General features: G+C 36.4%; 1 protein-coding gene across 1 annotated transcript in view; it reads left to right on the forward strand.

Annotated features, from left to right (window-relative positions):
* Positions 1-26,553, forward strand: part of FOXP2 (forkhead box P2) — a 400,669-nt gene that overhangs the window by 254,256 nt on the left and 119,860 nt on the right. The window contains exon 5 of the mRNA XM_033057875.2: positions 23,669-23,758. Coding sequence (XP_032913766.1) covers positions 23,669-23,758 — 90 coding nt within the window. The remainder of the gene's footprint in view (positions 1-23,668; positions 23,759-26,553) is intronic.

Here is a 26,553-nt window from a genome sequence, read left to right on the forward strand (position 1 = left end):
GCTTAAGTAAAACCATAACTTTCTTCTTTTCCTGTTGACACCACTTACTTAAGGATAATTAAAAAAAAAATACTGCAAGTTCTATAATCCTATTTTGCTACATTGCATTCTTAACTGAATGTAATTTTTACTTGTGTAGGCACATGGAACAGTTTATAAACCAGTGGGTCAAAGTTGGTCCTGTGACCTACTTGGGAAAAAAACAGAAAGAATAAAACAATCATGGTATCTATACTGATAATAATGTTCAGAAGTACGAACCTGAGGGAAAAATATAGAATATTTAAACTCTATAGCAGAACTTGTGAGCATCTTTGAAGAACAAGCATTGTGTATATCAGGCTGCACTAACCACATTCTGGTGGTGTTTGTGATGCATAGAGTCATCTGCCCATCCTGATATTAATTTTCTCAAGTGCTAAAGTATCCCAGAATGTAAATTAGCACCTATCTGTATACAACAAAGTGGTTAGCACAGTTTTGCTCCTATGTGGATTCATGCCACTAAAAGCTTCTCTTAAACACCTTATTCTGTTCTTTTTGAGCTGCTTTTCACAGCTTTTAAAGAGAGGCCAAAAATCTGTCTTCATGCTGTTTATGTGATTAGATAATGCAAAATATTCTTTAACCTATTGTTTTTACATCATTGAATTGCAATGGATACGTGTGAAATATTTCACTGCAAAACTTAATTATACTTTTATTCAGCAGCCCTTACCCTTCATGAACACAGTTTCCAAACTATTGCCCGATCTGTCTGTGCACTGTATTTGTTGAACACCTAGCATGATGTGCTGTAACCTCTGATTGGAGTTTTCCCTCCTCTTTAATGGTTTCCTTAATAAAATAACAAAATAACGAAAAAAGAAAAATCTGTTAACAAGGCCTGTACTCCCTAATTGTTTCTGTATAATGCAATGAGCAAATATCTTACTCTGTTTCTTGCTTTTTAAGATTAACTGTGCTAAGTGTCCTAAGGGCTCTTCTTAACCTTCCTGATCTTAAAGGCCCTACTACCTGAGGCTTAATAGACAAACTTCAGTTTGAAGGAGAAGAGGGGTTTTTGGCAATATAAGAAAAGAATGGCCCAAAATATCAAATATTTTTTTACACATAGCCCAATGATCAGAAAAGTGCTGTAAGGGCTAACTGTAACTTCCAACAGTCCCTGTGATGTGAATGAGATGTGAAAGATTCCTCAAGGCAGAAAGGGCCTTTTTTTATTTCTCCTTTCCCAAGGATGGCCACTAATTGCTTCATCTCTCCCTCCTACAGGTTGGAAATAATTGCATAATGATCACAAAATCCATTTTTTTCCATATCTTTGTTGTTCTCAATCAATGCCTCTCTTGCTTCTTAAGCTGGGCTCCAAATTTTTTTCAGAACCTCAGACAGTACCTACTTTCTCCTTGTTTTTTTCAAAATGTGCAGAGTGCATCAAGGATAAAATTTCAGTCTGTACTCCCTGTACTGTGCCAGGATATTGTGTCTCTTTGTCAGTCAGTCAGTGACTTCCTAGCTGGAAGCCACAGCCTTTGGTGCACTGCAAGTGCAAACCAGGGTTAAGTGCCTGGAGCTAGACAAACCCTTCAGAAATGTTTCTTAAAGCCAAAAAAAAGTTTTAAAAGATGAAAACTGCTCTGAGAGGCCAAGTGTTAAATCTAAAATGCCCAGCAAGTCCAGGGATATCCTCAGTTCCTTCTCTGAGGAACCTGAGAATGGTAACCTGACTTACTGAGATACAGGCAGTCCTTTCAGTTGTGAATTATTGTAATTCACCAACACTTTTATCCACTGTTGCTACATCCAAAAAGAGTATAAAGAAAAAACTCCTAACTCTGTATTTAAAAAAATAATTTATAAATTTTGATCCTTAAAATCCAGTGAAAAATCTGTGGCCAAATGACTCAAAAAACTCCAACAGAAAACCATTGGTAGAATCTGATAAAAAAGATGCAGAAAAGCCCGATAAAATATTAAAAAATAGAAGTACAAAACTTCATTTAGTTTTACAGTCAAGGTTACTTTTCTTAAAAGGTATGGGAAGCAGCACTATCCTCTTATAACCATTTTTATTTCCTAAGTAGTAAGGGACAAATTATAGAACTTGGCTGAACATGTGGAACATTATTTCATTTTTACTACTTTATATTTAGGCATTTACCTTACAGTTTTAGCAGTTTGGACTTGAAAGGCAATTTTTTAGGAATTTTAAGCATGTTAAGCACTCTTCTTAAAATTTGGAGTATTACTTTGATCAAAAACTCTGCAATTCTGCTTCAATCTCAGATGACATACTTAGGAGCCAACTGGCAGAACTGGGCATAGCCCTATTTAGTGCTATTAATATTTATCATTAATCTGATAGTAAGTTATTATAACCTAAGTCTCCTATTAAAATCTAACCATCCTGTAGGTCTGCAATTTTTTTCTTTTTTTTTCTTTTTCTTTTTTTTTTTTTTTTTTGCCTTTGTTGCGACATGTTTTAAGAATGTAAGAATACTGTGGAAGGAAAACCAGAGAGAGTGTTCTATGTGTTTTGTTCATTGCAGTTTTGGACAGAGGCAGCCAAGGTGGCTATCCTGAAATGTGATGAAAATAGGTATTGTTTCATTTTTGTGTAAAAAATCTCTTCATATGTTTGATGATACTTCAAATTATTTGGTATGCTTCAACTTTTGTTCTGTTAGGAAAAGCAGAGGACACAAAACTTCTACCAGAAAACAAAAGACTTATTGGAGAATTCTTTCAGAAGTTTTTGAATATAAATAGTCTTTTCATTTCACTCTAATTTCTTCTAACTTCTGTATATGACAGGGCAGATGCAAATAATTTTCCAAATAGACATTTTGCTGAGCAACTCTATGATCCCAACTCTGTCTGTTTATTCAGTTTCATCATGTCTCCACCTCCCATAACCATGAAATCATGATATTACACTCCAGTTAATATTTCTTTATTAGTTGCAGTAATATATTTCATTTTCTTGTTTGTTTTCCTGTTTTCTGTATCATGGGGTAGGAGTTCTTATCTGAAAAATGAAGCTTTGATTTACTCCATAAACATCTGTGTTTGGCATATTCATTGGAAAATTGATCTAGCTGTGATTTTTCACCCACACGATGTAGCTTCAAGCTCAGTCTATTAAGCTACTTTATTTCAGATAGCTACTTTGATATTGAGATCTTGCCTGCTCTTGCCATTGAAGCTGTTCAGCTGTTGTCACTGACGTGACATTTCTGTTTGTAGGTCTGATGGAGGCTTAGTGCCCTCAAGTGATGCTGTTCATATTGATCTTCATTGTTTTCTTACTGACCCAGTACCCATAAATAGAAAGATTTCTGTGTTCACCTCTTCTCTATTTCTCACCTCTTTTCTGAATTGAAGTTAAATGTCTCCCTGACTGTCCTGAATGTTTAGTCTAGGTGTGTCTTCACACATTTCCAGGTTTGTCTCTTACATTTCTTTTTCCACATTTCCAAAGATCTATAATATGTGTTAGAGCACCCCCTGCCTACTGATTCTTCTTTGACCATTGTGTGTTTCAAGATCTCATGGCAGAATAAATTGAAATGTGAGTTCTTGTGTTGAATGAACAGATTACAAGAGCTGGTGCTGTTAGCTCTCACTTGCCATCTGAGACGAATTTCAGCTCGGTGAGTACTTCTTTCCTGTATTAAGTGGTAAAGTAAAAGCTGACCACAGTGATCATTGTTTTGAGTTTCAACTGGACAGAGTAAGGAAAAGATTCTTGCAGCAATCTTGGCTGGTAGGTAGTAGCCAACCAGCCTGGCTGTGACAGAAAAAAAGGGGCATGTTGTCACATATTTTCCTCCCAGATTACTGTTCCAAACTCCATCTGCATTCTGCTAACTTCCTCATGCAATGGGCAAAATATGATTGCAAAATAAATTTGCAAAGCAGTAGAGATAGATTTTTCAAATGTTTTGTATTCCCATTACTCCCTAGTTTAATGCTCTTTTTTTTTTTTTTATTTTTTTCACAGACCCTCGTCATTTGTTAATTCAATTTCTCATTTGTTTTGAAAAATTAATATTCAGGACCAAGTCACATATTATTTCCAATTGTTGCAATAGATGAGCTATTGAAAGATGAGGTTGTATAAAACATTGGTTGTGTTTTTTGTTGTTTTCTGTGAGAAAAATGTTTTTTGCTTGTAAGTATCATCATAGATTTTCCACTAAAATTTCCTCTTACTAGTCACTGGTCCTGATACAGAAAATATGAGGACAAACAAAGTCTCTATTATTGGGATTTAAGATTTAGCTATCATAATTCTTATTTTAACATTATGAAACCTCACTGGAAACGTTTATTGAGAGTGTGACTCTTGCAGCATAAACCAAGTGGTCAGACTTAAGAGGGAATGTGATTTTCATAAATAAAAAGAAGTGTTCTGACTATAAAATTGGAAACCAGAAACTTGTAGCTGTTACATTACCTAACTGAACAGCTATAAAGTTTAACATGTAATAATCTAAGTAAGTAAACTTGAATTTAGGATGCAGTTTAGAGTTTGAAGAGATTTGAAGGTCATGCCTTATTAGAATTGTCACACATATTTTTTTAGTAGCAATATCACTTCTTATTAGCCAAGTTTCTCACATAAATTTGTATTTATACAGAATTTTCAAGCTTGAAGTGTTCCACTACAGCTTTGTTTGTTATTCCGCCTACTATCACAGAGCCCTGAGTTGTGCATTGTGCATCAAAACATATTCCATTCTTTCAGAGTTCTTGGGGAGGAAATACGATGTAATTCATTATGCCCTGAAGATAAACAGTACCTCTTGACCTTTTCAAGAAAAGTTGCAATATTTTCTTATTCCAGAATGTAATATTGTACTGAGCCGATATCAATGTGATAAGATAAATGTTTCCTTTTCTAATGTAAACCAGAGTGCACTACATTTATATAAAAATCTTGGGGGATACCCAAAGCCTCCAGATAAAAAGGGGCAGCTTGGCTATTGTAGGTCTGCATTTTTGAATTCTCAGTCTCAAAGCACAAAGGGCAAACTGCAGCCAGTCTTGAAGACAATGGCCATTTTTCAGAATGAACAGATTTTTGCATTGCCCTGTTTAGGATTCTCCTAAAGAATTTTCAAGCAAATTTTTAAAAGTATGGAATATGTTACCATTAAAAAAGAAACCAAACAAAAGCCCACAAAAATAAAGATTATCTGTCTTTCTTCTCAGTACCAGGATCCTTTGAGCTCTCCTGGTAAAACCTGTAAGTCAGTGCTACACTATGTGTAGTTAACTTGCTTTTTTCAATACTCAGTATTTGAGGAAATGAAAGGCTAATGAGGAGAATTGTTTTATCTCTTGTCTTTTTCTGTATTCTCTGCTGTCGTTCAGAGCGCAGTTTTCTTCAGCCCCTGTTCTTTATTTCTCCAATTGCACATGGCACATTTCTGATTGATGAAGTCAGTTATGTGCAAATGTGGTCACCACTTTGGAGAGGGCTCTGAACATGGCACTTTCAGCTTCCCTTCTGCCTGTAAGACAATGCCCACGTCCAAAGGCAAAAGCGTATTTGACCTCATGGGCTTTACCCAACTGTTAGTACAGAGTCCCAGTCTCTTCTTTCCTGGCAAGTCTCTCTTCCAATGGCCTCATTTATCTTTGTATGTTAAATGCTTCTGTATGCAGGTCTGCTTATCATGTGGCATGTAAAAACCCTGTTATTCATGTGTATTCGATTCACAGAAAAGAGTAACTTTAACTGCAGCTACTACTACATATAAAATGACATGGTATATTTTAAAATCACTTGATTATTATTGCTTCTGCTCCTACTGCATTTGGAACTTCATAAATATTCTGAACACTTAATACTGTAAGCAAAATAATACTGTTGCACTACAAAGCAGTAACATCTTTGAACCCCTTCCAGTTGAAAGTAAGACTATTCCAAACATACTAATCACAGCATATAAATTAGATTCAGTAGGGATTAAAATACAGGAGAAAAGAGGAGTTAAGAACAGGGGTAAGAACAAATGAAGTATCATTACATCGGTCTATTTTACATAGGTATCATGTTAATTTTTTTTTTTGTACTTTTTATTTATTATTTTTATTTATTTAAACTTAAGCAAGAGTCTTAAAATGTAGAGACAACATTTGTAAAGATTAAGGTTAGTATTAGGAAATTAACTGAAGAAAGTTTTCAGAGAAGACTTTTAAGTTCTTGAGTGAAACAGAGATACGAGTGAAGATGAGGCTACTATGTTGGGCAATGTAAGGAAGCCCTTGGAGTCACCAAGGGAAGAAGACAACCATAATAAGAAAAGAAAGGCTGACAGATCAGAAGAAAAAAATGTAGACAAGGTTCTTTAGGCAGTCACATTGACTAGAACTTTAAGAATAAAGGATTCAATTTTGGTTTGAAAACAAATGGTGTGTTCACCAGGGAGCCAAGCAGAATGTATGAACTAGATATTCTCTACACCAGAAAAGAAGTACAATAATTTCACGATTATAAGCCGCACCATTTTGACTAAAGTTTTGGTCTGTACCTGGAAGTGCGGCTTGAATCCCGGAGTGACTTATGTATGAACGATTTTCAGAAATTTTCAAACCCGGAAGTGAGAACCTGCAGCAGCAACGAGCCGAGCCGGAGCCCACACAGCCCCAAGCGACAGGGTGGTGCTGCCGATCTGAGCCCGTGATATTTCTCTGTATTTTTTTCGGTGTTTTCAGTCTTGTGCGGATGAGTTGCTGCCCTGCTCTCCACCCACCCAAGTGGCTGAGCGGCTACTCGGCTCTCCACCCGCCCAAGTGGCTGCCCTGCTCTCCACTCGCCCAAGCGGTTGCCCTGCTCTCCGCTCGCCCAAGTGGCTGCCCGGCTGTGAGGCTGAGTGGCTGTTTAAAGGCAACGTGAATCCGTTGGAAATGCTTGTAAAATGACCGCACTATTGTTCGTATCTTTTTCCGCTCGTAAATAAAACTTGCAGGGTGCGCTGCCGCAGCTATTGTTTGTACCTTTTTTTCTCTTGGAAATAATGTTTCCAAGGTCGGCACCTGCCAGTAAACCCCGCAATTCCACAATTCTGTTACTAATTGGCAACTTTATGAAAGTTGGACGAGGATCCTCGCTGCGAACAAAAATGCGGCTTACAATCTGGTGTGGCTTATATATGGAGGAAAAACGAAACATTGCCGACACCCTGGAAGTGCGGCTTATAATCAGTGCGGCTTGTAATCGTGAAATTACTGTATTTGTAAACTGATGAGGTTTAGAGGCAAAGAACTTAGATTTTGTGTTAGCAGATGTGCAGTCACGCATCTTACTTAGATACTGTTCTCTCTTTGATTCCCACATTTAAGACAGTTCCACGTATCTGTAGTAAAGACAGTACAAAATTCTTCCAGCTTAAAGGTAGTTTTTAGAATATATATTGCATATATATGTATTTAAGTTTATGCAGTCTGTATTCCATAATAAAAGAGCACACTAAGGCAGAAATGGTATAAATTACTCAATGGTGTTTACCACTAAGTCTGTTACTTACCTCCTTGCTCATTGTTGGGGATAGTTAAACGATCTGTATCAAATTTGTACTGCAGCTGTCAGTACCTGCAAGCATGTAAACAGGCAGGTAAGATTTCTAGAAGGCAGATGACTGTGGGACTAAGAGGACTGCTCTAATTAGCATAATCAGTACAAGAAATGAAGAGTAAAAGAGCATGAAAATAGAATTACAGTAATTTCACGACTATTAGGCGCACCGGATTATAAGGCGCACTTCCAGGTTTCGGCAAATTTCCAAACCTTTTCCATATATAAGGGGCACCGGATTATAAGGCACAATGTTTTTTTGCAGTGAGGATCCGTGTGCAACAAAGTAATCAATAAGTAATGGAATCACAGGAACCCCGCCGAGCCCTGCCGGGCCATACGGAGCCGCATGAGCCACTCTGAGCCACATGAGCCCTTCCAAACTGCGCGGGGCCGCACGGCTTGGCTCGCAGCTCACTGCTCAACTCGCGGCTTGCACTTCTGGGTTGTCGGCAAATTTCTGAACTTTGTCCATATATAAGACGCACTGGATTATAAGGCGCACTTCCAGCTTTCAATCAAAATTTTAGGCTTTAAGATGCGCCTTATGGTCGTGAAATTACAGTAATTTCACGACCATAAGGCGCACCGGACTATAAGGAGCACCCCCCCGGGAGTCAACAAAATTCGCAACTTTGTAGATCATAGTGCACCAGACTATAGGGCGCACTTTTTTTTTGCAGTGAGGCTCCGCCCCCAGCTCCTCCTGCGCGGTTGTTGGCCGAGGTCCTGCCTCAACCCGGCAGCCATTGGCCCCCAGGCCCACCTCTATCCGGGAGGGGGGGTGCCTCAGGCCCCCAGGCCCGCCTTCACCCGGCAGCCATGGGCCCCCAGGACTGCCTGGACCCAGGAGGGGCGGTGCTGCGGGCCCCTGGGCCCACCTCCAGCCAGCTGCCGTGGCACTTCTGGCTCCTCCCACCGCTCACAGCTCACACTTCCGGGGTGGCAAATTTTGCAACTTTTTACAACAGATAAGGCACACCGGATTATAAGGCACACTTCTGGGTTTGAGGGAAAATTTTAGTCAAAAGGGTGCGCCTTATAGTCGTGAAACTACTGTACTCTACTTCTGTACTTCTTGAAAGGAGGGAGTAACAGGCTGCATTTAGTAGCTTCTGCAGCTGACTATGCTGGACTTCCCCTGAACATAGAAAAAGGGCATTTTAATCTCCAAAACCATCCATCTGGCATCTTCCATTAACATTAAGCAGAAAAAAAAGAAAATAAAAGAGGGGAAGTGTTGTTGTTCAGACTGTTCAGACTGTTGTATCTTCCTTGAGGATTCTACAGAAATGTTAGCCTTGGTGGAAGGTGTCCCAGTCAAAGTAACATCTCTGCACACTACATTCTTGTGTCTCATGGCAGAACAGGGTTGGTCTGTGCCTTGAATTTCACTGTAGCCTTGCATTTCTTCTTTATGAGACCAAAGGGTTTGAAATCTGTTTGAAATCTGTGTACCTTTGGATATTGCTTGAAATTAGCTACAGTGTGAGTAGATATGAGAGATTGACAGTTGAACACACATAATAATTAGCAAGGGCAGGATTTAATTGCAGCTAATTTGTACTGGTTGAACACCCCTCCATATGAAGATATTTTATATTCAATTATATTTGTAATGTTCTGGACAATCAACATATGGTAAAATTTAAAAGTATAAGCATTTAATCTAACACAGATTTGACCTGTCCCTTCTTCCTTTGCTTGTCAGAAGCTTTTATTCCTTTCTGCATTTCAGAAATGCAACTCTGGATACAGGACCAGATAGCCTCCTGTGTTTGGTCCTTCTAATTATTGGAATTTGAGGATGCATTAAGGATTGTCACGTGAAATGTTGAATTACCTCTGTTTCCAAAACCTTCTTTTTACTTGAGAAAGTCAGGAAACTTGCTGCAGCTGTATTGGAGTGTGGATGAATGCATATGGTCTGTGACAGGTTAGGTACAACACCATAATTTATGACTGTGAATGCTAAATTATTAAATCTTCTTTTCTTTCGAGTAGAAACTTTCTTTACATTATCTTTCATTTTCGATTTTTATAAAACTATGTTGTTGAAGCTTTAGGTGTCATTGTTTTGTCTTCTTATTAAACCTAGGGAAACTGAAACTAAATCAAAATTCTGCTGTGGCATAAATAATATGGGGTAATATGTTTGCAAAACTTTAAAAATATGGTCTAGAGCAGAGATTAAATAAGGATATGCAACAGAGGCACGTGGTTCTCAAAAACGCAGAAATGTTAAGAAAACTTTGTCTGAAAAACTTACAGCCTGGAAAACAAATGCTCAGGTTGCTACAACTTGCATTTGCCAAAATTTCAGCAATCACTTCTTCCAACAAATTTAATGATTGGTGAAGGTGAAAATTCCTGCAGGCATTGCTCTTAGGGTTTTTTTGAACTTTAACTTTGTTGCAAAATGTCTACTTTGGAATGCTATTAATTCACATGTAAATAATTTTAAATGGGACTCATGATATATCTTGCCTTGCAAGATGATGTAAAAGCTTGCGTGAATACCATGTATTCATATTTCAAAGGATGGTGCCTATTAGGTCACTTTGGAGTCTACCAATGTTTTTTATAAAAGGCAGACTATCTATACTACTTAAACTGTGTCAGACTAGTCAGAGAAGCACTCCCTTGGAAATTAAGGATGTCAATTTAAGTAAAATTGATTTTTTTTCTTGAGTAGCATAATCATCTCTAGTCACTAAAATATCTATTTTCAGTGATACTCTGATTACTATATGAGTCTTTTAATACCTTCAAGTCGGGAAGAAATTTAATTTCTCTTCAACGTTATTTCCATTGTTTTTATTTTGGTGCTATTCTCTTTGCACTTGTAAAAAAATTCTAAAAATTTTCCTTAATGTATGGTTTTAGTCCTTCTGTGATTCAGCTTTTCTCTGTCTTTTATAGCTATGAAGGAGTAATTCAGTTATTCTTCAGAGAGACAGAAAATCTCTAGCCAGAATCTTCCCAGATGCTGGTGCAGAAAAATCTAAAGAAAAGTACTACTGATGATTAAATTGTTCTTAAATAAATTCCTAACACTTTTCATTTTCACAATATGTTTTTCCTGAAAAATTTAATTTTCATAGTATCCTTAAAATAAACAAACAAAATCCATAATATTGCAAAAATCCCTTAAGTTCTTGACAGTAGACGTTTTTGGTCTTTTTACTTGTTTTTGTGCAAATGCCACTGGTGATACACCAAAGCCTTTGGAATGCTCTCTGTCATCTCATTCCAGAGTCCCAGTCACCTTTGCTGAGTAACCCACTTGCTTCTTTGCCAGTAGCAGATGGAGTTCAGTCCCAGCACTGAGATCTGGGGTTCTCCTGGAGTTGGTGACTAACCTGAGCTCCAAGGAAATTACTTTCTTTAGAGCCTTTGTCAAATTACCTAACTCTGAAAACTCAGTCTTAAGTGCCTAAAAATGATGATGAGAAATACTATCAACCAGATTAGTATTTACAGAAATTATTATATGCTACTATTTTTTGATTTGACTGATGGTGACTCTGGAAGCTTTGGATGCTTTGGGTTTTTTACCACTGCTTCTTTGATGAAAGAAATTAAGGTTTTTCATAAAACAGTGTCTATTGTCCAAATTTTTACTTTCGTCAGTAGAGATCATCCCAGATGCATAACGTGTCCAAATAAAACTGGCACTTAAAACTCACCAGGAGATACACCATGGGAGGATGCAGCAGTTCAGAATAAAAGGAGTCTTGATTCCACTGCCTTAGAGTGTCTGCTCTCTCTCACATTTTTTCCCAACCTGTTCAGATATGAAATTAAAGTTTGACAACTCTCACAAGTCATCCCAAAATCAGAACACAGCTGCTTCTGCCAAGAGAGACTCCAAAACAATATGTGGCTCAACTGTTTTGAGGACATTTGATCTTCACTAGTAAATTAAACATGGTTCCTGGATACTAAACTGAGCAGTTTATAGGCGGTGAAGCACACTCTTGAGCTAATAAGCATTTTAGTCCCCAGAATTGGGAATGCTGTACCCAATCCCATAGTCGCATTGGTCCTTGGAAAAGTCTGACTGCAGAGGTGTGCCAGGGCATAGCTTGAGAGAGTGTGGGTCAGCACAGGTAAAAAATACATGCCCAGAGCTTGCTGGTGCAGAAAACCACATTCTCAGTCACTCCCCAGTTTTCAGTGTAGAGCTGGTAAAAGTGATATTGTCATCTTGTCTTTTTCAGTAATGCACTCCCTATTTTTTGTAACTATACATGAAAGTGCTTGCAGGGTTCATGTCTTAGTGTTATTAATGAAACTGGGGATTGCTGGAGAAGAGGGTGAGAACCTCTGGCATTCATCTAAAATCAAAGATTGTTTCACCTGCTGGCCATAGCTCTTTCTTCAGGTAGCAGCATAAGCTTTATGCCATAAACTGTGCTCCAGAAAGTATTTCAAAGCCATTCCAAAGTCCTCACATGAAATAGTTTCTCTCCTGTTTTTATTCTTCAGTCCACTGTCCTATGGCATAAGAAGAGCCCTGGGAATTAGAGTAGACGAATAGGCATTATCCAGAAGGCTTTCTCACAAAAGGCAAGGCCTTCTGACTAAAAATACTGTAATACTATGATGTCTGTCATGTATTTTTTCTCAAATCTCAGAGAAAAATTATCTACATTTCATCCTGCAAAGTAAAAAAATCCATCTCTAAAAGATGGCATATAATTTTAAAAATGACAGATAAATTAAAGTTTATTGTAGATTGTAACACTGCACTAGTAATGAGATATTTAGTCAGGAATAGGTCCATGTTTTGTTTGATACTTGAAACTCATGGTATGAAGAAGTTATGCTCTAGTAGGATGGATAAATGTTCACAGAGAATATCACTGCATCTTGCCTAGTAAATTAAATTAAAAGGCAATGTAGTTACAGTTTTCTGAGGTATAAAATGTACCAAGAAGGAAAAGGCAGGTATTGTAGAAAGGAAAATCTGGAAAATACTTCTAGGACATGAAATCTGAACTCTGTGTAATGTGTAAAAAGGAATGCTTTTAGAAGAGAAGACTAGTGATGAGCTTAGATAATAGTAAGTTGATGACATGACAGAGAACTGAAAAAATAAAAGTTGATTATTAAGTTTTGATTTATGTAAAGCAAGTTGAATAGCAAGCAATAGTTGAAGCAATAGATGGAGTAAAATTTATATCTAAATTTAATTTCCAACATATTTGATCATGCACTAGGTAGCCATGCTTTCTTCTTATGTGCATGATAGTGATAGTGATTATGTAATGTATGCTCCATGGTTCAGAGGAAATTTTTACAGTCTGATGCCAGAAAAGACTTTAACTGATGTGAAGTGTTACATATGTTTGGCACCAACATAACTGGGTGTGTCTGCTTTTGCAAATGTATTTAAAGGTGATAATGCCCCTGAGCATATTTATGATTATAATTTTTTGATTAGCTTGCTGTTTAGGAAGATTACTGTGGATGTCAAGGCAGTATAAAAAGGATAATTTCTTCCTGGGTGAGCTTGATGAAGTGCGATAGAAACATCTACCTTTCAATTCAAATGCCTAACCTGTTGCATTGCTCATGCATATTACTTGGGAATTCCTTGCACAGTTGCTATCAGTTCTCCAGCACCTAAATGCCCTGGGAATTGCAAAATATCTTTATTCCTCTTCTGCAAAACAATTTTAATAGCTTCAGGTCTTTTCTTTTTCATCCCTGCAAGTTTCTAATCATAAAGAGTGTGCTTCCTACTAGATGTCCTCACAAGGACTGAAACTGGGATGAGGAGCCTGAGGACATTTGCCTGTCTCTTTATACTTGCATTTTAGCTTAAAATTAAAGCTCTTTGTCATTTCACTCTTTTTATAATCTTCACTCTTAAAAGTCCCCGAAGTGGAGAATGCTTTCTCAGTAGCACTGTCTACACTGACTGTTAAGGCTACCCTTCAAAACATACAATTCATTTGCCAACTACAGCAAGAACCTCAAGATTGGTATTCTTCAGAGACAGAGGTCTGTGTGTTGGATTGTGCCTGCTAGATTATCATGAAATGTGCCAAAAAGTTAAAAGGTAGACGAGCAGTGCAAGAGAAAAGCTGAAATTATAATAATTCAAGCAGGTCAGAGTAGACCGCAAGCACAGATAGCACTTACATATTTTATATAAACATATAAACCAATTTGTGATCATGGAACAGAGGTTCCTCTGAAGTCTCATTGTCCACACTTTGTACCAGATTTTAGTGATCAGAATTATTCCAAGGAGTTTAGATCAGACCTTTTGTTTCCAGCACATTACCCAGTGCTACCATTTGCATAATTTGCTTCTTTATCTCACATAAAGACAAGTTTTTACTGGTTTTTTTTTTTGTTTTTTAACTGAAGATCAAACTCCATTTCTGTCTTCAAAATATGGTTTCTCAAAAGTCTTGAAAGATTGCAAATACAATTGCTATTGTTATATTGCCTCTTTACATTCAGGTTTATTGTTTCTTCCTCTAATCATTATTTTATTCAATATGTTCCTGTTAGTTTAGTTTATGTTAACTGAAGTTTTAGAAAGCATCCCACGAATATCCATAAGAAAAAATAAAATATATGTGCAGTAGGATTTCAGTTCAGCTGCTTTAGCTTAGCAATATAGACTGATTTTTAATGTGGCTGAGATTGCGTAGTGACTTTGGATCAAATTAGTTCATTAAAAATATGACCAAAAATGGGTCAGTTTGTTTTTGCTTTTTTGTGTTTGTGGAGATGTCTGACTTAAGTTGATCTAGTGGTGCTTTGGACCCTCATCCTTGCCTTATCTTTCTCTCCTCTTAGTTCTTCATTTCAGCCACATCTCTGTTGTTTCTAGTAAGAATTGTAATAACAAGAAAATCTTGTTTTCTGCTATTTTTGTGCCCATACTTGGAGGTGAGGACATAAGAATCCTGGTCAGGGGCTCTGACTGCAGTTATGGCACAGAGCATTTATTTCTAAGGCATCTCCTGTTCTGTATACACTATTTCTCTGTTCAGTCCAAAATTTCAAGGATAGTCTCATAAACACAAAAGTGGTCATGTAAGGTCAGAAAATTCCAAAGAGCAACTCTGTGTGTGCTGCTCTTGCTGATCCTCTGCTGTTAGCTCACCATGGAAACAAACCATGCTGGAGCTCCATGATATTCAGTTTATGAGAACATGGTGTTATTTGAAATGTAGCAAGGTGTTAGACATCACAGTAATCCGAACTTGGCATGCTTTCACAGGAACCACACAATCATATAAAACAGGATTGTGAGACACTTCTAAAGATCTTCTGTGTCCCAGAGCAGAATTTGTGCTCTTAACTGTTCCTTAAGATGCTTCTTGCACAGGTTCAGCCATAATGATTTTGCAGCGTGTACACAATTTATTGTGCTCCTCCACTACTCTACCATTGGAAAGTTTCTTCTTAAATTTAATTAAATCTCCCTGGATTCAGTTTAAGGCCATTTTTGCTTGTCTTTTCCCTGGAATACAATGAATTTGTTCTGTACAAAAACTTGCTGATGACTCTTACTGCTTTAGGGTTGGGGTTTATCCCTGTTTTTATGATCAGACTTCTGCTAGCCCAAATGTTGAATTTTCTCATTGATATCATTATTACCATTCTTATCTGGTTACTGGTAAAATGATCCAGCTCTTTGAACCATAGGTTCCCAAGCTGGGTACATTTCACTAACTGAGTCTAGAAGATTGAGGAAAGTAGACAAAATGTCAGTTTTGTATGACACTTCTATTTTTATATCCTAGTTGCTTTTATCATAATAATATGACAGGATTTTTTATGTCTTCAATGCATGGTTTTCATCACAGCTATATGTATTAAATTTAAGATTTCTTTAAATTATGTTCTTAGTAAGAGCAAGAACTAAAAGTCAATAATTAGAACTATTAAAACTATTTAAAACACCCTTTAAGTTTATAATTTCAAATGTGAAACCCAGTCATGATCCTTTTCTTCTCCACTGATAATCAACTGGATATTTCAATAATGGCTTTTGTGCCTTCCTCCCATACTCTAAAAGCCTGATATGACCATCTTGATAATATTTCCTTTCATGGTTCAATCTCACTCATTCCTCTGGATATGGATTTGTAAGGGCAGTGGTAAATCAAATTGTTATCATTCAAATATTTGGAGCCCTTTCAATCAGCAGCTCTTCAATGGGTATGTAATTTCTCACACTTGGATTGGCTGAAAGAGTTTGATTAGTATAATTACTGTAATTTTATTTGATTTTGGTACCATGTAGATCCATTTTCTTTGATGGGTAGTTTTGGTTAGTAGCTTGCAAGGAGGGTATCCCGATGAGGAATCTGTGCTTCTAATGCTTTGTGTCAGCACTCCTTTAATAGTGAGTGCAGAATGTAATTTAATTGAAAATAAGTTGTAAAGATAGATGTATTTAATTCTGACTTCTAAATGGCAAGGGCTATTTTAGGGTAAAATTGTTTTGGCATTTGTTCTTCACATGTTATTTTACCTCTTTGTATTACTTAACAAAACTAATAAAACTTCAGATCTGTCCTCTCAAACTTAAGTTTCTATTCTGGGAATCTTGTTGTTGACCAGAACAAAATGATTGAGTACATGCTTCCGTCTGGTTTGTATCTGCCTCACTTCTTGGTTTAGTTTATATCTTGGTGGTGATTATATTTTAATAATTTTATTAATAATCTTCATGATTAATTCATTGTCTTTAATTTTAAAATTTCCTTTCAGATTTCTAGCAGTTAAAACTATTGCCTTCTAACAGCCTCCTAACAGTTACAGTGCTTCCTTTGATAGTCTGCTTCTTTCCACTCCCAAAGTTGCTCCAAATTTTGATCTTAACACACGTGGGACCACCCTTGATTTGACTTGCATCAGTTCCTTTCTTATTTATAAATTATCAAATCATCTATTATTCTACCTAAGTCAAAACTACTTTGTTTCTGACTGCTTTGCTTGAAAGTAGGTTTCACAGCCAATGAGGGAATGTCTACAATGGACAGATTTGAAACAAGGTCTTTTTTAACCAACTCCTTTCAAACCCTATTGATACTTTCTACCATATAAACATAACATTATATAAACTTATAATAATTTTAAGGATTTTTTTATTTCTGGCTTCACACATGGTATAGCTGTATTGATTGTTCTTCTTTGCCTGCACACTTAAATAGGTTTTATATATAAGTTAGCAGATTTTCATTGGAAATAGATCGTACCAGTTTTCATGTGGAAGTCTGGTACGTGTCACCGTTACCACATTATTTTCGTGTAGAATTAAGAGATTAGCTCTCCTGTTTAGCCATTACATGTCCCAATCTTTTAAAAATCACACTCCATGGAAGAATATAGCAGTGTCAGAATATTTGTGAGCTTGGATTGCTGGCTTTTTATGTGTGCACTGTTTTCTGGTTTTTTTTTCTTTAAATTTCATAAATTCAATCACTATGTAATGTAAGGAAGAAGGAAAGAAGTAGAGTAGATTGTTTGCTTCTGTGTGTACAAAAGGAAAGCTAAGTTCAGGCATGTGGGATGAAAGAGAGGAGATTGTCAGGTTTGAGCACAACTCTGGTGTTGTGAACCCCCCTCTCTCCTAACCCTTGAGATTTGCATTCTTCAGCTGGTTTGAGCTTTGGAGAAAGCTTTTGGATTTTCTGTCAGGTACCATGTTATGCATGGTCTGACATGGAGCCCTAATGACCAGTGCAGACTACGTCTATGGGGAAGACATTCCTGATAATGCCACCAGGAATTGAAGCATGCAACTGTTGTGGATGTTTTGTTTCTAGTTCTTGGTCAGCCAAATAATGGGCAGAGAAAATTAAAGAGTTGTTTTTGCAAAAGTCTTTAGAATCTATTAAATTGGGTTACAGGGAGAGAAGCTAAATTTGCTTTATAAAATGAAATATGTAAACTGCTAATTACTAGTGCCCTGTATTTATTTAGAATCCTTAACACAGGGGAAAAAAAGGAAGACACTAAAAAAACCCAAAAAACAACAAAAAAAACCCAAACCCAAAAAACCCCCCAAAACCCCAAACAAACATAAAAACAAAAGACCACCAAAAAAAACCCAACCAAACAACAATAACAACAAAAAAATGCCAAAACAATTAGAATGAAAAAAAATCTGGTAATTAACTATTATTTTTCACAAAACTAGTCTAATTACAAATTAGTCATGGTGAAATGAAAGGTCAATAACTACAGATGCATAATTTCTCTCTGATAGATTGCTGTTTGAAAATAGGTTTATGACAATTATGTGATTAATTTCCTTTTATTAAACAGCATTATAAGACTTCATGTTGCATTTATCATTTTATTGCTGTTACTTTTTCTCTTCAACTGGATAACATCAGGACAGAACAGAAGCTCAGGTATATTGAGGATTTCTTCTAGTGGCATTTGTGCTGCAGGGAAGACCACAACTCTGAATCAAAATCAGAGCCTCAGTATACTGAACCTGGCAGTATGAACCTGAGAGAACAAAACATACACACACCATCACCCTTGCCACCAACCAACCAACCAACCAACCAGCCAACCAACCAACAAACAGCAAAGTGCTTTTAGTCCAAGGAAATAAGAGCCATATCCAGAGACATTCTTATGCTTTCTGAACTGAAGCACTTGAGGAATGTGAGTATGTAAGTTAAACTGTCATCCAGAATGTCTCCCCCAACTTGCCCCCAGCCCTCAATGTGCTCTGCTTTTTAATTTTGAAATTCCCCAGGCATGAAGAGTTGCTGTCCTGAACAAATGGAGAATTTTCCCAGCCTTGGAAAAGCTGGTTAGCCTAGGGATCCAAGAGCCAGGCAATCATTTGCATAAATTCCTGTAGTGTTAATGTAGTAAATATTTTCAAACATATACTATGTTCACTTAATCCCACCCTGTAGGGTTAGGCTTACTACCCCAGTTCTTGTCCTCATGTCTAGCAGCCTCGTGATATGAGTACTTGGGATTGTAATATTGTTTCAAAGACTATTGTCTCTTCTTCTGGAGCATAATATAGTTTCAGACATTTTGATGTTTTCCAGGTTTGTGTTCTACTAGGCAAGACACCCCTAATCTAGATTCAGAAGACAGAAAAACCTTTTTTTTTTTTTTTTTTTTTTTGAGTATTGGCATAGTCTGATGTTGGGTTAATTGAGTGAAATCCTTCTTACGGAACATCTAGATTTTTTAGATCATGTAATTTTTGAGATAGGTGCCAATAGCCTTGGCTCTCTGGTCTACTTCTATAGGCAAACACGGTAAAAATTGCTCAGTCTATCTCTCATGGGTGAAATCAGGTTATGTGGCTTGGATTTCTGTTACATACAGGTGGGCTTTCCAGTCGGGCAGATTTGTCCTCAATTTTCTTTGTGTGGCTTAGAGAAAAAAGTGTTGTTTTCTGGTGAAAATGGGAGTTTGCCTTCTCTATCAAGGCTTTTGAAGAGGCTGTTGCTGGAAAGGAGTTGGATCATCTCAAATTCAAGATTCTTTGAATAGTGCTAACTGCTTTGCTACTCCATTTGGAAAGATGCTGTGCTGACTGACTCTGATATTCGTTAGAGAATTAGCACAATCAGTGAGAGAACAAGGTTTAGCAATATCATTTGAGTGCTGTCAGGAAGGATTGAACAATGTTGTCTTTTGAGGGTTTTGTACAACTGTAGGTAATTCCGAGATTCTTGTTGGGATCCAACTAGAGAATAGGCTCTGAGCAGGTTATAAAGGGTCAGAGGTTCTCCTGAAGTGTTTTTTATAATAAATGTAGCTATGTAATCATTTGGTTAACTTGTTATTCAACCAGTGCAGAGCAGTCTTCGGCCTTAAATCCAGCTTAGCATGTTGATACGTTTCAGTTGCATAGTGCTACCAGCGAGATGACTCTCGTTTGACATATTCAGCCACTTGGAAACTTATACATTCAGAAACTTATTTTATGTTCAGCAGGAATGTTAGGGTATGCAGTCATTTGAAAAATAAAATAGGGATTTGGAATTAGAAAAGAAAGGAGTCTGGTTGACTTCTGGCAAGTGTTTTGGTTTTGGTTATCTGCAGAGTATACACCTCTTGTCAGTATAAATAGGGAGTGCCTGTATAAACATTCTTGTTTCGCCTGTTCCACATAATAGTTTCTTGTATCATATTTCTTTTGACCTCGCTATCTGAAACCAATTACAGGAGATCCATTTGGGCTGCATCTATTTTCATAAGAAGCCCAGGCAGCAGTGTTTTTCTCAGAGATGAATATCAACATCAAATATCCTTCTGAGTGCTTTGTTATTTATGTTTCAGAGAGATTTTGTAGCCTTCAGCTCTCAAGAATGTGTCACGCTGTGCTGTTTATACATTGATGATATTAATGGGCATAGATGTCATTTTTCATTTTAACGTCTCAAATGCAACAGGCTGATAGGTTAAACATTCCTGGTTTTAAAGGAAGGATATGAGTGACATCTGTTTCCTAAAAATACACATATATTTAATTTCTAAAAACCAAAGTAATAAGTTTACCATCTTTAGGTGACAGCTTTCACTTTATTAAAATGGTAAAACTTTAAAAATAATTTTGAATCATGCTTACATCAAATAGAAGGGTTTGGAATACAAAATTAAAGGAAGTTGTATCTCCTAGTAATATTGCCAACAAACGGCAAAATCTGCTGCAATTTATCAACTTTAATAGTGTGAGTTATATGCAATTATTTTCATTTCTGTTCTGCTTATGTTTTAGCTATGTCAAAGCTTCGTAGTAAATATTAAGAAATAGTGTTCCCAATAAATATTTTACTAGAAGACACAGAGAGTTCTGGAAACCACATGCCCAAGTTTTCCTTCCTGTATAGCCATTACTTAAAACATTATAATGATTTTCATTTACATAATTAAAATAATTTCTAATCCTCAGTTCTTTTTATTGCTGGTGACTACACTGAATTTTTTTTATAATTTCAATAATTTAGATAACTTAATTAAGGAAAAGTTCTTACTAAATTTGAAACAAGTGTTATTGGAAACCAAATACAATTTTGACTGCCCTAGAATCTGTTCTTTCTGCACTTAACTTGAGGTGGGACTCAACATAAATTTGATCTGCCAGATTTATAAGCATCTGTCATTTTGTCTTCATTACACTATTTTTAGATCACAAGTTGTTGTCAGAGAAATTTATAAATGATACATGAGATGGGTGTTTACTGGAAGTGTAGATGTTAAACTACGAATTTTGTAAGATACTTTCAAGTTGTCAATTTGTTTTGCAAAGATTTAATAGCAGCACATACATTTTTAGAACTGATATTTTGTAGTCTCATGATCTTCATTTATGAATAATATCAGTAATAATGCTTTGAAATTAACAGTATTTCTGGGAGGTTGTTTACTGTATAGCAAAATCTAAAGTTAAGCAGCACAGTGGGAGAAAAAAATACCATATGATGACTGCTCTAAGAACAAAGGCTGACAGTGATTTCTCCTTATGAGTTTTAAATCATCTCTGATCTCTTGAAATTGTTTTCTGTTCTTCTTCTATCTCCTGTGTTTACAATAATCTAAACTGCCACAATAAGATCATTGAAGTATTCAGGTAGTCATCATTTATAAGACATTCTGTATTAAAAGATAAGCCTTTACTCCTTTAGAGATATTCCCAACCAGCACATATGAATCAAAATAGTTTAAGTAGTAGAGCCTTTTATGCAAGCATATCCTGTTGTGCTGCCTTGCTTTTTCATGAAGTGTGACTCTTTTTGTAGTTTGCTGTAGGAAGTCATACTTTCTTAGGCTCATTCCACGGGAGTATGCTAGCCACAATTTGAAATCATACTGTCTAGATTAAATCTAAGCTACAGCAGACTATAATTCTCCAATTTTCAAGTACTGTAAACGTGTAGCTTTACTGGATGCTTACTTGCTTGTTTTATTGTATTGATGTGAGGGCTTTGCTGCTGAGGAAAATCAGGATTTCTTCAACTGCCAAAAAGAAAAGATTATTGTCTTTATATTTTTTGCATTTCCTCTTACTGCAGATCTCTTCTCTCATTCTCCTGACAGTATCATCCCAAGTGGTGAGGTTAGTTTTCCTCTACAGTCTCGCATGGATTCAGGAGTGCAGTAGTTGTCTTGTTTCCATTCAAGTTTTCATTTTGGAGAGCACTATAGATTAAGGAATATAAATTTGCCACAGATCTTCTGTTGGTACTTTTAACCTGTTTTTGCTTAAACCACTGCAACAAGTTGGAGCCAAATCCTGGTGCCCCTGAAATAAACAGATGTGTTTAACTCTGATCCCAAGCAGAGAAGGACTGTCCTGTAGGATATGCTCAAGAACTGTGAGTGCCAAAGAGATCAAGCACCCAGTGGTTCCTTGGTAACAAAATATTTCAAGTGCACTTTTAAATATGTTAACTTTTGTTTATTTTTATCAGAGAGAAGATAGTTTTGTGTGTCTCATTGCTTAGGTTCAGAGGAATGTATACTCTTTGTAAAGCTGACCTGTAATTACTTGAGAATTTGATGAAACAATACAGGGATTGTTGTGGGAATGTCTCCAAATGTTAAAAGTCTGCTCTGCAAACTTTGTACCAGGGCCTTCTATGGGGAGACGAATCAATGTTGTTAGGAGATGGTACTAGTGCATTCACTTTGTTTACTTTGGTTTTCTATGTCTGCCTGCCTTCTCAGAAAACTTGCTTGGAGCCAGACTGTAGCAGCCCTCTCTCTGTCTTTTCATAATTGATCAGGGGATGACTGCCTTCCCTGAGGGTTAAGACGTGGCAACTTTTTCTGTTTGCTCAGCATCTCAATGCAGTAGTTCAAACATTGTTCACACCAGCTGGCAGTGTAATGCCATATGCACATCTTGTCAAAGCAACTGTTGTCATGGATACTAGAAACTATCTTAAAAACCAGCTCATTTGAGTCTAATCAAAATTGTACCTTTCTTTATCAGCTGAGAATCTTTATTATTTTAGGGAACATTGATCAAATGGCATTTATTGCAGTACGTTCCGTCTATAGTAGGTTTTAATAACAGAAATAATAGTGTGATGTATTGTAAAGCTGTAACTGCTATTTATTGAGCTGATTTTTCTAAGGGGAAAAAAATGAGTTCTCCAGGTAGTTTCAGTGGAAATGTTTTGAATCAGGTTTTTTGGCTTATTTTGTTTTGGTTTTTTTTGTTTGGGTTTTTTTTTTTTTTTTTATTTCTCAATAAGTACCACTTTATAACACTTGACATTTTAAAAATAATTTTATAGGGAAAAATCATATAGATTAGCATTCTTCGGGTAAGTGGAATGTTTGTTTACATTTCATATGTTTAACTGTATTTGGCTGAGTTAGAATGAAAACACAAAATAAATGAAAACATCTTCTATTTTGATTGGGATACTGTCATCCCTGAGCCTGATCTGGTTGGTTGAGTAATAATTTCTTTGTTCTCTGATTTTCCTAAGAATGCAAATTAAAACCACTCATTTTTATTTGGCATTAAAACTGCACTCTTTTTTTTGTCAAAGGAGAGGTTTCTCCTTGAATTGTAAGTACAAAAAGTGTTTTTAATCTTCAATGAATATCCTTATTAATTCACTTTCAAGATAATCTGATGTTGATTTGTCAAATTTAATTACAGCTTCTGGTAACACTTGAAGTCTACTTGCTTTTACTTCAAATTGTAATACGAAAATGCAAATTGAATGATAATTTGCAAGGGAGTGGGCATTTTAGTTGAACACTCAAAGACAAGTTCCTTGTGGAAATGAGGCTATTGATGCAGTTTATGATTTTTCCTCTTCAAGCACTTCAAACAAATTAACTTTATTTCCTGCAGGATTTCATGTACATCCATAAATTCTAGTGAAGTCTTATATATGTACTTTCAGAATATTTTTTTTAATGTTTCAAGTTAAAAAAAACCCTGAAGTCTGAAATCTAGCAAATACAAATCGAATAGGAGGGGATTTTGTTTGTTCAATTGGACTTTTACCTAACATTAGCAATGAGTAACTGATTTCTTTCTAGGAATTGGTCAAATTTATTTACTTTTTTTTTTTTTTTTTCCACTTTTAGGCACTCCAGGCAGCAAGGCAGCTGCTTTTACAGCAACAGACAAGTGGACTGAAATCTCCTAAGGGCAGTGAGAAACAGAGACCGCTGCAGGTTAGTAAAGTCTCCTTGCTTTTGGGACCTTAGTCTCAGGGAAGAGTGCTGTACTCGCTCACACGTGAGGGATGTGTGTCAATCCTGTCCTCTAATGCTGTGTATGTGCATATTCACATGCTGCAGGTTACAGGCTTCCTGCTGCTGACTGCACAGAAAAAAATCACTATAGGATACAAAAGCCTTTTGTGGCTGTACATGCTTAAAAGGTCTGAGTTCTGTAACTGTGGTACATTAATTCTTTATAGACATGTTATAAAATTGGTATGTGATTTTTATATGTACATGGCTTAAATTGTAAAAACATGTTACCACTAGGAGCAAAAAACAGTATCAGTGCAAAAAAACGAAAAGCTAAATACCTCACAGGTACTATATCTAAGTGACAGAGGAGTCACTTAGCAGAAACTTAGCAACACAAGTGCATGAAAATATGAAAGCTGTTTCTGCCATTTTAGAAAAAAAACATATGTCATGAAATTTCACATTAGGATGTTGTTGGGCTTTAGATTGTGAATGGGTAAACAGAAGTTCTGCTGGTGAATAGTTATTTTAAATGCATTAGTAAAAACATAAGGAGAGTTTTATTCTTGGAAAATTTTATCAGAGTGGTATTTTTATGAGGTATTTATTCATTTATTCCTAATGCAGAGTTCCATATGAAATTGCATTCTACTGACAAAACTTGTTCTCTCTTGCATATAGACCAAATATGGGTGCTTAACTACTGAATTACATTTTGTTGCTGACAATTTTATTTTGTTCAGGAAATTTTAAAGAAGTATAAATCCTACCATTCTCTTCTTCACATCTATTTTTCTGGGTGAGCATTTATTCTCTCAGGACTTCCCCTGTTTTCTAATGGAGTAGGGTGTTTTTATCTCATTTTTAGTTTTTGTCATGCATAATGGAGGACCCCAGGCACTGGAATGTATTTTTTTTCTCCGCTAGGGAAATGTTGTAAAATTTGTTCACTTGTGCGATTTCTGAATGTGATTCACATTGTCTCCCTTTCTTTGTGAAACGGGGTGGGTCAATGTTGGACACAACAAACAGGTCCACTTTCCTGATCAGCTCTCTTCAAATTTGCTTTTATATATTTGCTTGGAACCAAACAAGAATTTAGGAATATGACTTAAGAAAACGGAAAAAAAGGAAACATGACATGATGGCATCCTGTCATACTGTAGTTGTAGTCCATTCCTGGCTGAGGCTGAGTCCTGGGACCCTCTCAACTTTCTCCTCTTCACCCTTGACTTTGCTTTTTAAATGCAAATTCACTTTTGCTTTGTATCAAATATCTTCTGCACTGAAGGCACATAAGAAGAGTAGCCATAAAGGTATAAGCTTATGAACTATGTGGGTTTTTAAGTTTTAAAGTGGAATTAGTGACCTTGAAGGGTTGAAATATGAAAATAATTGATTTAATGAATATTGTGATAGTACTTCATTCTGCTGGGTCCTCATTCTGAAAGATAACAGGGGTTGTACAAGGAGTATACAAGATCCCTCTAGCCCTATGTTCTGCGTCTAAATTGGCCAACACCAGGCAATAAGGAAAGTATATGAAACAGGCATAAATAGTGGTATTTTTCCAGTATATGCTTTCCAAATTTTTTCTTACATTAATCCTCCACCTTTAAAAACCAGCACAGTCCAGGAGCTACTGACTTCTCTTTTCACATTATCCATTCATTCACAAACATTCTTTTCAAGGTTAAAGAAGTCTAGGGGTGCACTGTTTGTGGTAGGCGTTGGTGAAATAATAGAAAACCATGTTTGGAGGGAAAAGACAGTCATGCACGGAACACAGAGGATGATGACATGAAGAGAGGGAGTCTTGTCCTTTCATGTTCTCAAAACACTAACCCTGGCCTGATGCCCTTTAGATGCTAGGGGTTCGTGTGTTGGTGCAGTATCACTTGTTTCCCAGGAGGAGTCAGCCTGTCGTGAATCATACTTGAGAGGCAGGAAGAAGAAAATACAGCAAATAATTTTATTTTCGCAATTGTTACATGCTCCCTAAAGCCTAGATTACTGCCTATGTTTCCAACATTTTCTTCCATTATCAGTATGTACAGTGTCTCTTATTGGCCTTGAACGCTTCATTTGGTTCGTTTTTAAAGGAGAGGAAAAATGGAATTTGCTCCCAGACTTTGGTTTTATGTATCAAATACCATATAAACTCAGGTATGAGTACAAACTACATTTTAATTTTCTTTTTTAGTGAGAAGGATGTATAAAGGTTTTGGATGTGAGTCCTTCAAGCTTTTGTATTTCTATCCCTTACTGTCCATTGTTCATCATGTAGTGGAAATTCACATTTCAACCATCATGTTGCCTGTTTGACCAAATACTGTCATAAAATTGTACAGCATTATTATTTTCTTATGCCATATTTAATGGTAACTTCAGCCAAAATCTTCTAGCAGTAGAAATTGCTAAATTTGTATAAGGTTTATAAGACAAAATTGAGGGTTATAAGGCAAAAATACTTGTACTTGTGTTTGTGATTAAGAAAACAGACTTCTCCCAATATTTTAAAAAACTTTCAAATTAGTGCATATCTAATTTCCTCCATTTCAGAGGAATTCACTAATCTGGCAACTGTCGATATGTTAAAACAGATTTATAAAACTAGTAAAAATGCAATAAAACCTTTAAAACCAGCTCACACATCTGCAAGAAAATGTGGCAACTTGGTAAGCCCTGCCATGCACCTCTTGTGCTCTGTAATTTGATGTAAACTATTCTATTGTTCCATGAACCAAAGAGGGAAAAAACTCGGATTTATA

The sequence above is a fragment of the Catharus ustulatus genome, chromosome 4, assembly GCF_009819885.2.
Source record: "Catharus ustulatus isolate bCatUst1 chromosome 4, bCatUst1.pri.v2, whole genome shotgun sequence".
NCBI classification, from domain to species: domain Eukaryota; kingdom Metazoa; phylum Chordata; class Aves; order Passeriformes; family Turdidae; genus Catharus; species Catharus ustulatus.